This window comes from Spea bombifrons, chromosome 1 (genome assembly GCF_027358695.1).
Source record: "Spea bombifrons isolate aSpeBom1 chromosome 1, aSpeBom1.2.pri, whole genome shotgun sequence".
Lineage (NCBI taxonomy): Eukaryota > Metazoa > Chordata > Amphibia > Anura > Pelobatidae > Spea > Spea bombifrons.
Genome location: NC_071087.1, coordinates 53,842,528 through 53,859,122, shown reverse-complemented (window position 1 = coordinate 53,859,122; position 16,595 = coordinate 53,842,528). Strand labels below are relative to the sequence as shown.

Sequence of the window (16,595 nt, the reverse complement as noted above, 5' to 3'; positions counted from 1 at the left end):
CTATAATAAATACATGTGCCAATGTATGCAACTGCTTAATAAAAATGGTCAATGAAAAGAACCCTACTTTAAGATAAAACATAAGATACTTGCAGATTTCATTTTCCAGCAACTTGATTTCTTTTTGACACCTCTTGCTTAATTGTTTACCTGTTGGAAGAAGTTATTCAGGCTATTGAAAGACTATTGCCAGTACATTTAGAACAACGTTTTTAACTTATTTACAGTGAATAACTAAGATAATAAAAGACTCAATTTGCAGTGTCTTTATGCATTTTGCTACTTGTGCTAAAAAAAAAACCCAACAATTTCGAGAAATGCTGAGTAATACGCCTGTGGCCAAGAAAGAATACTTCAGCATGTTGTCAAGGGGTTTACCTGTCGGTGATAAATAGATATATCTATTTAATCTACAGTATTACTATTTAGTAGAACATTATCTAAGACTAGACCTATTTTAAGACAGATAATACATTTCCATACAGACTTGGAAGAGTTTGGATACAATCTCGGAACATAAAGTAGGCCAAGAAAAATAATACATTTTTGCTTTTCAAACACAATAGCCTTCTATAATGAAACATTGCCTGCATGAATGGAAATATTTGAACATGTCTCTGTATAGCTGTAGCTGTCCTCTGTTCCTCTAAAACCATGTTTTGCTGGGGGAGGAGACAGAGCTCTTTTGTGACAATGTTCAAGAAGCAGTTCTTTTAATATAAAATCTACTTTTTATGTACCCCTGCTTGAGATCCACAACTATTGTTTGACTACAATATTCTACATACAGTAATGCATGTTCAAAGTTAAGCCTAAAGCAATATAAAATCATTTTATTATCCTTAACATGTGTGTACCAAGCAAAATGTTCCTGTATAAAATCACAATTCCAACTTTATAAATATAAATTAGGGAATATTGGTTTGCTTCTGTGTGTAAGAAGCATATTAAGAATTTCCACAGTAACAGTACCTGTTTTTTTGGGTGTCCTGGTAAAAGTTCCCTTAACAGTACGACAATGGGAATTATCCCCACCGCACACACCACATTTATCATCCACTTTGTTGGAACCAATCTCCTTGTCACAGCCAACTTTCTGTAGGTTACAAAGGAAAATGACTGATCACCCTACCTAAATCTGTAATATCAGTTCATAAAAAATACATGCAAAACAGGCCAGGCATCTTTCCTTATATGAATGAATACTTTTGTTGATAAAGATGTCAAGTGTAGCATTGCCCATGGAAGGAAGGAAGACAAGTATATGTGGGATTTATTCACTTCAGATGGAGTTGGAAGGAGACATTTTCTTTTCACTGACTTCACTTTACCAGCCTTAGTGACATACTACTCCAAGAATACCGTGGATATATAAAGCATTTTTAATTTTGCGATATAGATCTGTTAAAAATTGAGAAATAGTGAAGTCCCTATAGGGTTAACACTAAAAGTATACTGTATACTAATTCATCTAGGAAGGAAGAAAACAATAAAGAAAAAACACTAAAATGTAAAAAATTCCAAATAAATCAAATATCCGAAATTACCTCTCTATTGGGCAATAGAAGGCTACTAAGCAGAACCAAGACGCCTCACTGTAACTAAGGTAGTAGGGAGCTCAGAAGCACTACTGGACACACAAGCAGGGACGTATCCTGGCCTAGGATCAGGCCCCAAGTTTTTGTGGTTTTAATTGTTTTCTTCCTGCCAAGATTTATTATTAATATTATTATTGGTATTAGAACTATTATACAGGTTCAGCTCAGTCATTGTTGACTGTGCCAGTGAGACGGCCCTTTATAATGCATTCGAGAGTGGAAGCCACAACTCTCTTGCAAACACTCCTTTCAATTCCTGCTTTAGTGAATAAACCTTCTTGTATTTGGTATAATATATCTTACTTCCCTTGACCCTTGCTTGTTTGTTACTTCATATTTTAGCACCCTCGCCTACTTCTAGAGTAAAATAATGTCAGGGGACAGAATAAAAGATCTCTTTCTAGGGTCAGTAGATCTCCTATCCCTCCCTCTAAACCTCCAAGGACTAAGTAACTATGTAACTATGGAAGGAGGGATATCCATTTAATGGAACCCCAAATATATTAATGCTTACAACTTTGTTCTCAACAACTAAATAATAAATAAAATCTTTATGTAAACTATTGATCTAAAACCTATTTTACAAATTTAAGTATGATTTAATGGTACATGCTATTAACACATTCACTTTCATTGACTACTTATTCATGCCATCATGCTATCAACACTTTTGATCAAAATCATACATTTTTTTGCTGCGTATTTACTGTTTTATGCTAAAATGTAACATTAAATGTTCATCTTTGTTGTTACAACCTTACCCATTAATTTTGAAATAAAAAAATGCCTGATATTACTTACAACACATTCGCCTCTCACACATATGCTGTATGGGTCTTTGTAAGAGCAGCGGGTCCCGTCATGAGCAAGCTGCTTCATTGATACAATTTCTCCTGTTTGTTTGGACTGACAAAAGAGCTGGCATCTTTTATTAGCTGTTTAACAAAAATACAATGTAAAGTTTTTGTTAAATTCTTCCAAGCATGATCAAAACAATTCAGTTAGTGAGTTGGTGTGATATATTATTTTATATTGTTGTCTCATCTACATAACACCTGAGCTGGCATGGATGACTAAAAATGCCTAGTGGACATGAATAAATGCAGATAAGGAACCATGAAAAGCATTTATCATAAAGAGAGACTGGATTGGAGAGAGATACTGCTGCCTTAAATGTATTATTATATGTGTTTTATAGCCTGATACTTTTACGAAATTACTAAAACACTGCATGATCTTAGGGATGCTGGGGGAAACATTTTCCCCTGTACACTTTTCACTTCATGTTTATCGCTGCTTCCTGCACAGTAAATATGTAGTGAGTGCAACCAAATAATGCTTCCCACAGTAAGTGGGAACACAACATATTCAAAGTCATAATGTGTATCACAAAGGATAAACTTTTCAATATGCATTTGTGAAAGTCACAAAATGTTATTTTTCTATAACAGACGCTGCATTTTAACTGTATTAAATAATTATATCATGTACATCCATGTAGAAAGATCCAAACCAGTTAAAGTATTAGTTTTTTTTGTTACGAAAAAAAAGTCCTAGCAATGTTTCATATAATATACAACTGGGGTGTAAACAAGCACAGCGGATAATTTGCTATCCCTACTTAATTAAAATTAAACCTCTAATAAACTAATGACATTCCTAAAATATTAGGTGAAATAATTGATTAAATGCACTCGCTGATAATTGCATCAGGATGCTACTCTAAAATCTAAAACCATGTCTATAAAATAAAAATCAACATATTCCGATGAAATTATGTGAACATATAAGAATTAGATGGTATTCTTTTTAAGACGTATTAATACCAATTAGAATGTGTAATGGCAAAATAACAAATATCCTAACCCTAATGTTTCAGTACACCAACTGATTTCATAACCAAGGAGTACGTTACCAATTATGTTATAAAAGATGGGAAATAAGGCTTTATGCATAAATGTTGCAATACTGTTACAAATTGAACCCAGAAGAAACAGAAAAATGCAGATTCCACCTAATGGTTAATAAATGCCTGAATACACATGGATTCTATATAGCACAGTGGGGGAAATTAGAATAGGTATGCAAAAGATACGAGGCTTGATAGTTTTTTATTTTTGTAGAAAGCCCTGGATTTTGAAGTAAGCAGGAAATAGGTGGCAAATAAAAGAGAACAAGAACATTAAAAAAAATCTTGGCAACAATTCCAGTTACTTTGGTACTTTCAGCCAATCAGGTGATAGCCAGAATTCAAATTGTTTTCATTTGTACAGATGTAAATAATAGCCTCTTATAGGAGCATGCTATCTGCTATAAAAGACGCAATAATACTAAAATATCTAAACACCATTACTGTTTTAAATTTATTAGAACTTTACTAAAGGTTTCACATAATGTTAATATAAGGGAGAAAACTCATTTTTTTAGATAATTCCCAATCCTAAATCTTACAGCAAGTGCTGGTAATTTAATTGGTGTCAGAACCATGCTTTGTCAAATAAATCAACAAGTCTTATATACATTTGTTTTATATTTTAAGGAGCTCTTTCATATATCAGACATGTTCACTTAGGAAAAATACTTGACAATTTAATGATTTACTGTTGTGTTATTTTGTGTTGCCTTATCATATTGTCCTCTACCAGCCAATGTCAGATAAAACAGTTGAAATCTCACCATCTGGATGCTCGTACGGAAGCCAGTGGTGTTTTGCGTTTTGATACTCAAACTGTGAGTTACGCTGCTGACACTGCTGTGCTCGGAAATCATCATACTGCTTGGGACATTCTTCTGTGTTGCATAGCTGATATTCATAATTTAATCCAGGACAGTCTTGGCCACCATTGACTGGCCTAAAAAATGTTAAAATACACACAAATGTTAAGTTCACAAATGTTATGTTCTGAACACAAATTGTTCTCAAGTTTCCTTGTTTAAATTATTTAAGGAGGAGTCTGAGATTACATCGTCGTCCCCATCCTCTTTAGCCCTAGCATAATGTGTAGGCTTACATTGGATTGTTGCACTGACGTGTCCTAAAACGCACACCTATACCACAAGTTCTTGAGCAAGAGCCAAATTTTGTCCATGTCCCCCAGTTGCCATCTTGTTTAACTTGGTTTGTAGTTTTCCACATGCAATGACCCTTGTAGCACCACTAAAGATAAGCACAAAAAATAAATTACACAACCAAATATAATATTTTCCACAAAGTTTATGAGCGTTTTAGTTTCTGAGTGATCCCACAAGATCATGTTAGGTGTTGTTACAAACACGACCCTACTTAATGTTTACAGTACATATTCAATTGATATATGAGGAGGAACTCAAGTGGGATCTGAAGAACCATGTAATCTTGGAAAAATTCTGAAGTCTATCTAATAAAATCAGGATGTTCACAATGACTTGCAGTCAAGCAAATAATTCTCACCATTACATTTTATTCCACTTTATTGATAGAATCCCAATAGTAGAGCTAATTGACATGCAGTGTAATTCCAAGTAAATGAAGTCATAGTCATGAAGTCATGAGTGTAATAATATATATGCAGTTATCATGTGATAATATTTTCTCCCATATGGTAACTGGTACCACTTCAGTTTTACACATATGGCTAACATGTAAAGGCTATTACAGAACACCTTAAGAGCATTTTTACACATAGAAATATACTTGGCATTATATGTGTGCTCACACTGCAGAACATATGAAATACTGGTAGGTAGTGATCGACTAGCATTTTCCAATGCTGTACAGATAATACACTTGGGTTTAACCCATAATATGTATTCTGCCATTCCAAAACATTTGCAAACCTTTTGCTAAAATAGCAATGCAAGCTGGTCCCAGCTTCTGATTTCCAGTATCCATGTAAAAATCTACTAAAAATGTGAGTTGTCATATAGGTATTTCTTGCATAAATATGAAGATTCATAAAAAGAGTTTAAATAAAAATACCTTACTGGCAGGCTAAAAAGCAAACCATAAAAATGTCTTTTGGCAAAAAAAAAAAGCCATTCCAGAAGAAGGTGCATTAGTTTAAGATGGTGTATCAAATCTAGTGCTAAACGGCATAAAATAATACAGCTGGTAGTTTCACCAAATGATAATATGTTTAACATTTGTATTGGAATGCAAAATCAGATTGATAGCCTTAAGAAAAGTATATTTAATTTGTTATGCATATAGAATAATCTTACCAAGTGTAATACTCATGTTACAGTACACATGGTGTCCTTTTCTCAGAAAGAGTAGAAATTAATACATAAAAATACATAAAGGCGGTATCTATCTGAGCAATCTATAGCCCTCTAATATTGTTAAAATAAAGAGAATTTAAACATTAACTAATATTTAGCCTGCAGGTAATCTTGGTTTAAGGATATGTGTTACTAGAAACAAAAGAAACCACCTTCACGTGAATTTGATAATAAGTAAAAAAAAAATATTTAAGGATATGTGTGCCAGCACAATCCTAATGCAATCCAAAATTTACCATTGCTAAACAAGACTTGAAACCCACACCAGGGACCAGCATTTAGGCTATTTTTCTGAGAAGAGTAAAATAGTAAATAAAAGGCCAGTCCGAAAAGTTTAGGCGCCAACATGAAGTTCCAGCAAAGTTGCAATAGGCTGGCTTCTATGATTATAATTAAAGTATTTTATTAAAATGTTACTTTGTTCTATTTATAAAGGTTTTTTTCAACAACAATATAAGTTCACATATTATATTATACATACTTTTCCAGGAGCACATTCTGTTCCGTCAAGTGGAGGACCTTTTTTGGTCTTACAGAAGTATGGGTTATCAGGATGACTGCACCACAACTGTTTGCATGGGTCAAAGGAACGGAACTGAAAAGGTAGAGCAAAATATTTCTCTGTATATACTGGCAATAATATATTGCAGGTAAATATATGAGAGATACACTTTGATTGTTAATCTTTAGAACATGACATTTAGAAATCTCAAACTATGTCAATTATTAACCCCTTAAGGACAATGGGCGGTCCCTAAACCCATTCAAAACAATGCATTTTGAGCCCGTACATGTACAGGCTTTGTCATTAAGGGGTTAAAAAACATTAATTTATGTGTATTGCGATTTATTTTTAATATTCAAAAACTAATCATATGAGACACCCCCACTCCAAGAAATATCATATTTTTTAAGTAAAATAAATAACCATTTAGTTGCAATGGGTTAATAACTAGCATATAAAAAATAGAAGACCCAATTAAATATCCCAAAAGAATGAAATGCTCTTCGCCGGGGCATGATATTTTGCCCTAAAGACATTTTGCATTTTTCCAGCAGAATTTCATGATCCTGGCAATTATTGTTACATTTTGTATAATCAACAAATATCAAGCAGCGCTCAAGGGATATTTTAACAAACATGATATTATTAAAATTACATACTGCAGTGCACATTTTGTAGCCTACGCCAAAATCAAAACGGCATTGTTCATCCATGGAATAGTTAATCCCTGGGAGGTCAGGAAGTTTAGGCCAGTTATGTTCAAATGGGTCATCCAGAAGACAGTCATAAGAACTGAAAAAGAATAATAATATTTCATGAAAAATGATTATGTCTCTTAAGGGTGAATTATAATCATCCAGTTGCTCCAATTACTGTGCTGCTAAATGAAATCAGTATGTGACAATTATTCCTCAAAGGTACTATTTTACTTAGACAAAACCATTAATTGCACTCTCTAATATATTAAGCAAATACACTTAAGTAGATCCGCCATTGTATTCTTCCCTCTAAATGTTTAAGTGCACAAAAATAACAGAGAAACTTTTAAGAAGCTGTTTCTGTGGCAAACCTCTGTAAGTGTCGGCTTTTGTGTCACCATTGAATTAGGTGTTCCAAGCGTAAAGTATGAAAGAGGTAAATTTTACATGATTAAAAAGGTTTTCTCTGGAAAAGGTTTGGTCATTTAACAGTAACAGGAATTGTGTTTCTAATACCGCATTTAGGTACATCCATTTGAGTTTGTTGAACTGCACCTTGAACAGTTAAACTGTGAAACCGAATTAGAGGAACTAGGTACCATGTAAGGCAGCTGAAGAAACACAGTAGTTGGCTTGTGTTTATCCAGATTCTTCAAGAAAAAAAAACTTCCATGAAGTGAATTCACATAATGGTTATGTAAAAGAAACCACCTACTGTATGTATCTTTTAAGCTCTTGACCGCTGCACCTAGACCAGTGGTAACGATGGAAAGCTGCCTGTACCAATGGTGCCATCACACTGCCCATCGCTGTTTCGTCTCCACACCTATTTCCCTGGCCATCGTGCTCCATACCTAGGCTTAAATGAGAAGATTCTGTATTACTGTTCAATTCAGAATGGCCTTCGAGATGTGCAGTGGACTTCTGTGGGAATATTAGCACACAAACAGATCAGTAGGTAACCAGCAGACAAGAACAGCGTGTGACCCAGGGGTGTGAGCTCAAAGACTGGATTCTTTAGCATGTATTTATGTTTCTAAACATCCAGGTGTGAGGGACATGAGGGTTTTCCCCTGGTAACTTCAGCAGCCAAGTACAGCTCGATAACAGGAAAGGCCTGTGTTGAAGACTGATTGACTCAACCTACAAATTGCTCCTGAATTTTCAAAGAAGGTGAAAGCAGTCTACTGTGGCAAATAGATTTAGCAGCACGCTACATGTGTAGAACTTGAGGAATGCCCTTGTTTTAAAAATATATGAGAATCTATATTAATAGCAAGCATGCTGTAACTGAAAAAGCCTTTATCTATCTTCTATCTAAACAATTTAAAGAACTGGTTAACAGATATATATATATATATATATATATATATATATATATATATATATATATATATATATATATACACATTTACACATACAGACACAAGAAGAGATGAGCACCCTGTCCATGTGCTTGCCATTTAGCCTTATGATAGCCTTAGTTCCTGGCAAGCATAGTGAGTTTATAAGGGTCCTATTTGTGAGCTTACAAGATACAGTGTGGGATTGTTTGCTACAAGATGATACATGAGTAAGTAAGTTAAAACAAGGATTAAAAAAGAATATAAATAACTTTAATAATCTGTTTGGTAGAAATGCGAGTAAAGCATACAAGCCATAGCTTTCCTGGACGCTAGGGAATACATTTTAGTGTTATTCCCTTGGAGCTGTATGTGATGAATGTCCTGTATTTGAGATAATGTGAAAAAAAAACTGCAGTCACGTCATCAATGGTATTTGCTATGTCAAGACAGATAACAGGGGAATGTACCAAGAGAACCATTTGAAGATGTATGTGGCATGTGCTACTTACACATGACCTGTTTCATGGGCAACCACAAAAGCAGACGAAAAGCCATCTTCGTGGTTCAAAGTGCAACTTCTTACAGGGTGGCACATGCCTGTTACTGGCGCATATCCTGTGGTAGATGATAAACATCATTAAAAAAAACATAGCTGAAATAAATTGCATCATGTCTTTCTTCTGTGACCTACTGTCACAGTAAAAAAAAATGTTTTATTCATTTCAACAAGAAATCCATTTTAAGTGCCAAGTACTTTAGAAAATAAGATATACAATCTTTCAGTTACAAACACAGCTAAAGTATTTATTTCTAGGTTTCTGGAGGTTAAACTTTCAGGCCCTTCAGCTTTTGTGACATCAGAATTTGGCTTTCGGGAAATGTCACAAAGTGTCAATGACACTCCTGGCAGTATTTCAATCACAAACGCATTGGGGATGCAGATGCATGAGTGCATGAGTATATTTCAGAAATGTCTGATTTTTTTTAAAAAATCTATTTCACAAACTATATTATTTCATATTTTAAAATGATTCATTTTTCCATTACAAAAGCTCTCTGGAGTAATGTGAAAGGAATTACAAACAATACAAAATATTTTATACCAAGAAACACACACAAAAAAATGAAAACAGAATTTCCCATGTAACCCTTGTATTTGTGTCTCTTAGAGCTTCATTCTCCATGTCATTACAATGGTCACCTTAAAACACAGGCACCTCTTCATACATTACATCTGTTACATCACCTTGCATTCCAGCTGGGCCAAAATCTTGTCTGGTCAAAAAAATGGCATGATCATGGTGCTCAGAGTGATTGGGGTCCGACCTTTGCTGTTGATATGCCCAGCGACACACATTGTCTAAACTTCTAGAAGGGTTACCTCGCTCAATCAAGCTTATAGACTAAGCATAAAAAAAAAACATATTTTATCAATCTAGTTAAATCAACAATATTTACACATGTCACAAACAGAATAAGTCTTTAATCATTGCAGTAAAAAAGACAAAATATCATAACTGTCTTTTTCATCACAGACCATATCAAGGTTTATCAATGAGGCATTAAAATGTATAGTGATTTTCATTAATCATTATAATGATAATATTGCTTAATAAATCCAATTAAACTTTTGTATTTGCATTGACAAGCTTCAAATATTATTTTAAAACATTTACGTGCAGGATGGGCCAGCAAGGAATAGAAGGAATTAGGTTGCGATTGAAGAAATTTGGGCCAACAATTTTTGTAACTTGCAATATCAAGTATGGCCACAGGGGGAAACTGGATTAACAAGATATTGACCTGTGTTCTTTCCTAGATCAATCATGATTTCAGTTCCCTATGGGGAGTGTTAAAAATTCCAGACAGAAACAACTAGTGTGTACGTGCGATGGCATGAATGCAGTGTATGTGTCTTTATGTTTCTGTATAACTGGGATATGCATTATTTGCACGTGAATAATCCATAATTGCTTAATGGGTACCAGAGCTCTTGCTCAAGTTATACATTCGACTTTGACAGTCACTTCTGGATATCCTGTTTTGTTAAGTATGGACTTTGCTATTGTAATCACTAAATTAAGTGGTGTTTTAACTTTTACTAGTACCTCCAGTAGTGTTGTTATAATTTTTAATAAAGTTTAGAAGAAACTGTGCCAATTTTTACAATGTTTCAGCAAATTGCTTATTTGTACTTACTTTTGCATAACCCAACATTATCATGCGTACTAGAACCACATTAATATGAACACCAATGGAGTCATCATGGTAGATTTCATTTACCTGAGTGAGAGAGAAAATGCGGTGAATCACAATTTGCCAGTTAACAATCTAATGTATTTCTTCATGTCACAACTTTCCACTTTATAATTATTATTATTATTATGTCTTATTTTATATAGCACTATTATATTCTATAGCGCTGTACAGTGGGTAGACAGGACACAACAAGTAGTATATCACATAACAATTGGACTTACAGAACAACAGGTGAGGAGAGCCCTGCTCAAATGAGCTTATTTTACCTCAGATACGACTTTTTTCATGCACGAATGAAACCTAAATGACAATAATTATTTAAGTCTCATTCAAAGTTGCTGTAAATCCAATAAGTGAAATGTCTGCTGCCCCTTATATTGTTTTCTAGACAGACCATGCTGAGTCTCTTCTGTCCTCCAGTGACCTTTCCGGTGAGTGTCAGCAGTGTAGGGCTACTGAGGGGCACAGTGTTAGCCCACAGATTTCTTGTTTGTTTCCTTTTACCTCACCGCAAAATCCCTGTATGACTAGGGAATCCCATCAACAGTGACATAGATTGGCCTCCATATTTGAGGCAACTATCGTCTGAACTGGGACTGGGCTAGGTAAAGGGCCTTTATGGTGAAACCAGAAACTATACCATAACTTGACAGGGTTACAAGTATAACTGGGGGAGATTGGGTCGCATGTGAGATATAGAAATGAACATAATCTACAAAAGCAAAGATTTTTAACACCACCCTCCCACTACCAATTTTTTTAACTAAAAGGTCTTGGTCTAGAGCCACGTCATGGATTACTTGGCCCTACAAGATTATGTTACCCCTCATGACTGCCGTGGAAGCTTCCCAAAATAAGGGCTTGTCATAATAGTAAGTTAATTTATCATCAACATAAAGTCTTTTCTGGTTGATAGGAACCAGTGTGAGACCCATGGCGAGTGGCTTGATAAAGTCAATGTTAACGGACAGGAGCATTATCCAATACTACTATGTATTCTATTTTGGAAAAGGTGACCTGTGGCAAAAAACAAGGGGAGACAAGCAGGTAGCCAAGACTAGAGCAGGATTCGTGAACATTGGAAACATGGCTAAATTCCCTCGAATCTGGATGTGTCACTCACCAACGGTGAACAAGATTAAAAAAAATTACGCAAGAGATTGTGTGAAAAGCTGCACACCTTCAGACAAGTGATCAATCTAGTTCTGGGTCTAGCACTACATTTAAATTACCGCCCGCAACTAGGAAACACTTTACCAAAAAAGATAGCATTAGGAAGAGTGCACCTCCAGATCCAGTCTTGTGTAGTGTGTAGTACGGGGAAGATTTTTGCTAAAATGGTTTTGTGTGCTGATGACACACATTTGTGGATACATTTATCCCATAATGTGGACCGTCTCCCACCCGCCTGCATGTTTCTTAAATAATATAAAATAAGAGTATTTGATAAGGTTTGCTTAGTTAATATCTGCAACATTTCACAAGATAATTCTAACTGTATTGGCTGATGCTCTCATCGCAAAAGGAGGACACTCTGAAGTGGGAGGGTTAGCCATTGCTGCCATTTCTCTACCACATATTTAAAAGTTATTTTTATGATAGTTTCCCTTTAGTGCTTAATATTAGTATTTCTAAAACTAAAAAAAAGCAAACCTCATGGTTTGCAGTGTAAAGTTAGCCGAGGATCACTGGAGATCACAAGTTGACTATTGGTTAGTTATACTTCCAATAAAAAAAAACATCCATTCATGAGTGAAGGGTTAAATTCTTTTTTTTTTATTATTATATTAAGCTCTATATTTATTAAGTCTTTAAATAAAATGTCCACAAACCTTAATTACACAAGGAACGCACTCAACTGCGGTCTGATAAGTAATAAACAATCTGAAACATGATCTGCATATGGATTAGTTCTGTAGACATTCTCATAGAAAGCAGACTCCAGCCAACTATATTTGATACCTTAAATCTAAGCATTACTTTAAAAGGCCTACACAAGAAATGGAACTGAAACATTTATAGAACTACTGCTAGCACAGGATATCTACAGAATGTTTTATGTGAAGCGCAATGAAGCCACACAATCTTGTGGTCTCAAAATTGCTTATAAAATAGGCACAATTTAAAGTGTTAATGTTATTTTTAAACAGTTATGCACATGACATCCTTATTGTATGATATTAATGAATTTGTGAATTACTACTTCATGCTACTTATATAGTTTTTGGGTTGTAAACCTTAAATCAGTTGTTTAATAGACATCAAACCTTTCCAAAGTTTTGTTTCCTTTTGTCTGTGCTGAAGAAATACAAATTGGGAAACAAAAGTATGTAACATAAAAAAAAAAAGATACTCACAATGTTCATCAGCGTGAGGAGGTAGTTCTGAACATGTTCTTTTCCATGAAACCTGACAACAGAGTCATCAACTCCAAGAAGTACTTCAATGTTGTAATCATTCTCTCCTGCATGTCTGCGTTGTCTAATGGTTTCATTGACTTGCTTTTCAACGTTGGCATATATGCTGTCTAAATTCTCAAGGCCTGAGAAATCTGCCACTGTAATACAATAATAAAAAATTTTAATATTATTTAAAAACTTCGCAAATACACATTTTATACTACAAACCATGATAAGTAAAATTTATAAAAGAAAATAGTTATCAAACAGTATTTTTACGTTTCTCCAAGCATTTTAGTGACACACAATTGGCTTTTATATGTAACAACAAAGTTTGGTTTGGGTTCACAGAGCTCAATTTTTTTCTCAGTATCACAGTTGGTTAATAACTCATAAATAACTCTCTCACCTTTCCACATCAAAAGAGTAAGGTTTCTTTAGGTTGTGTTGAAAAGAGCAACATGGTTACTGTGGGTAAAACACTAGACATGCGACCAAACATCACAGCTCAACCTCAACATCTTTGACTTAGAAGTGAGAACAGAGTGCTAGTACATAGGTGGTAACTTCAAATACCAGGCCTTGTACTAAAATTACTTTTCACTATTTTATCTAGCAAGTAGAGTAAAAGATGCCATGGAAATATACTGTCATGACGCTATATACCGCCTTCCATGAATGGAAAATTCATTGTGAGTATTTGTAAACCAGTCTCTCAGAAATAACTCTCGTAAATCACATACCACATATAGGCAAATGCCTCGAAACAAGAAAACCGCAAGTAAATGTTTGAAATTTCCAAGAGAAATTCTGGGAGAATATTGGTTGTACTGCAAAGTATGTAAAAATATCTTAAAATATAGAAGAGCAGAATAATAAATACACTATGTGCTTTTGCAGTCCACTTGCATCAACTACTGACACTGATCCTGGAAATATTATTCAACTATTAATGGCTTCTGAATCCAATTGGAGGCTTTCATGAGTGCTCCCCAACTGCTCACAAACAGTGGTCTACTAAAGTATTATAGGTAGGTGAAATTTTACATCTATAGGTGAAGCTGTAGACTACTTGAATTGGAAAAAAACAAAATGAATACGCTTACTTTTCATAAAACAACTAATATTTTGTTTCATAAACAAGGGTGCTGAAACAGCTCCACATTTGATAATGCTAACATTGAAAAGGTTATTTAAATAAATATGCTAAAATATCATGTTTTCAGTCATTTCATTCAACAGCTTGCTCTAGACTTGAGGCCCAGTCATTTACGGGTGTTTGGTTCAATGCCTCCAATCTAGAGTTGGAGGCAAGTTGTACTAGAAGATTTAATCTATGTATCTCTCTCTCTTCCTCCTTAAAAAGGCTGCAAGGGCGGATAGGTTCCAAGATCTAAACCCCAACCCATTATAAAGTTGGACACCGTTTTAACTTTTTCCTGCTTTCATGACATATATATATTCTACAATGAAACTCCAGATCGGAAAGACTAAGGTTATAAAACACTTTTGACTTTGAAACAGAAAATGAACAAGTATAACATTAGGGCTAGTCAACATTTCAACTGTCCAGACAAGAGGTGGGATGACCCGACTATCTTAGCCCTCCCCGCTTCCTCATCCACAGCTTCACTGTTCTGTAAGGTGGCCACGTTGGAGCTGCGATAGGGGTCTGTGCTGTAACAACTCAAACCTCTACCGATGGGCTGGTCAGGGAGATCAGGTGTCTTAAAGATGCAGTAGTTGTTCTATATTTATTCCCTTCAATTATTATATCAAAATAATTTAAATACTTAAAATTACCTAAATGAAGCATTTAATTTAAGTCTAAATCATAAGCCATAAGTAGAAATATGTAGGAGGTTGTGGGAATCAACAGTTACATGAGTGTCTATTTCTGTGGTTTCTTAACAGACGTATTACATTTGCAGGAGCAAACTGAAATGTATTTGTTATTAATAGAATATGTCTTGACAGTTTTCATTTAGTTTTGTGCATTAGTACCTTGATCTCCTAGATCTCAGTAACATCTAAATCTGAAATAATTATATACACATATGCAAATCAGTAATAGCTTATCAGTAAGAACTGATTGACCTTATTTAATCACGTTGCAAGCTTGCCACTGGCATAAACCCAAGTAAGTGGGTTACGTGGAACATCCACTGTAATCCTAGAAAGCTTAGTGAGATAACTTGACTGCTACTATATTATGACAATGTTAGATAGAAGTTGTTTTTAGAAATGATTCAAGTGTCTAATGCATGTGCCAGACTCACAGCAAAGAATGTATGAGGTCATTTCTTGAAAAAAAAAGTCTCCTAATCCTCTGGCATGAAATAAACTACTTTTATACGCATGCTGGCTTAAAACCTCTTCCATTTATTTCATGTCTAATGCAATCACTATTTCATTACCAGAACAACTTGCAATATATTAAAGTGAATTGTTGTTATGTGCCTATAATTGATTCAAATCCTGAAAGTCAACAATATTATTCTTAACCGGTCTGGAACTCAGAAAAGGAGATTAAAATATGTTTTGCTTAGGAACTTAAATTCTTTTGAGATAAACCATCCTAATGGATGGATGGAGTCCATGTGCAATTTTAAATAAAGAATATATCAACAGCAGTACCCAAGTTTCAAAAATAATGCAGAAATTCATTATTTCCTCATGAGTAGAACCCAGAGTCTTCAAGTGAAACACTGATTCCAGAGGGCTCGTTGTGTCTTTTAATCTTCTCCAGGTTCTGTCCACTCCTGCAGGTTCCCACCCACTTACCACCCCTGCAAAAGCTAATTGGAGCTAGACTCACCCCTTGTCGCAGCCACACCCTTCCAATCTCCAATAAGAAGGAGGCGAGAGGAAGGGCAACCAGCCCTGGGAAGTGTGCAGGCATACTCATGAGGTCCAATCATATCTCTTCCTGACTAGTTCCTATGTACAAGTGATAATTCCCATTGTAGTGGAATAATATTGCTTGTACGTTAGGATTGATATTAAATTAATTAAATTATAATTATATTTGTGTCTGATATTTGTAAATCATCAATAAAACTCCACAGCACAATACAGTGAACTTGATACAGATTTATACAAACAAAGGAAACTAAAACTGTCCCTCTCAAGATAATGGCCTGAGCAAATTGGAGTAAAATTGTTTGTTAAAGACAAAAATGTCTCAAGGTCCAACTACAACCTTTCTGGAATTATCAAACTCACAAGCGATACAATATTTTTAGAATGCCAATGGCAAAAACCATAGCTGAAGCCACAAAAGCATTATTTCCATGGTAGTAGTACCATAAGAGCTTAAAAAAGATATTCTATGGAATCTAAGATTTTGTTTTCTCACAGCTAAAACACCAATTTTCATAGATAAAAAAAGCTGTCAGGAAGCATACGCTGCACTAATAATAGTCTAGTATGTTACACAAATAAATCGTATAAGAGCTGTGATATTCATTCTTTTGAAAGTTTAATCACATAAAAAAATCCACAAAATTTAAGAAAGCCTTTTTAGTTTT

At 34.7% G+C, this 16,595-nt stretch overlaps 1 protein-coding gene across 1 annotated transcript in view; it reads right to left on the bottom strand.

Moving 5' to 3' along the window:
• ADAMTS3 (ADAM metallopeptidase with thrombospondin type 1 motif 3) overlaps positions 1–16,595 on the bottom strand; it is an 80,202-nt gene that overhangs the window by 23,440 nt on the left and 40,167 nt on the right. The window contains exons 5-15 of the mRNA XM_053461640.1: positions 13,024–13,223; positions 10,607–10,690; positions 9,654–9,810; positions 8,917–9,022; positions 7,777–7,920; positions 7,023–7,155; positions 6,340–6,453; positions 4,610–4,755; positions 4,275–4,450; positions 2,400–2,533; positions 973–1,096 (exon numbers count right to left, since the gene is read on the bottom strand). Coding sequence (XP_053317615.1) covers positions 973–1,096; positions 2,400–2,533; positions 4,275–4,450; positions 4,610–4,755; positions 6,340–6,453; positions 7,023–7,155; positions 7,777–7,920; positions 8,917–9,022; positions 9,654–9,810; positions 10,607–10,690; positions 13,024–13,223 — 1,518 coding nt within the window. The remainder of the gene's footprint in view (positions 1–972; positions 1,097–2,399; positions 2,534–4,274; positions 4,451–4,609; positions 4,756–6,339; positions 6,454–7,022; positions 7,156–7,776; positions 7,921–8,916; positions 9,023–9,653; positions 9,811–10,606; positions 10,691–13,023; positions 13,224–16,595) is intronic.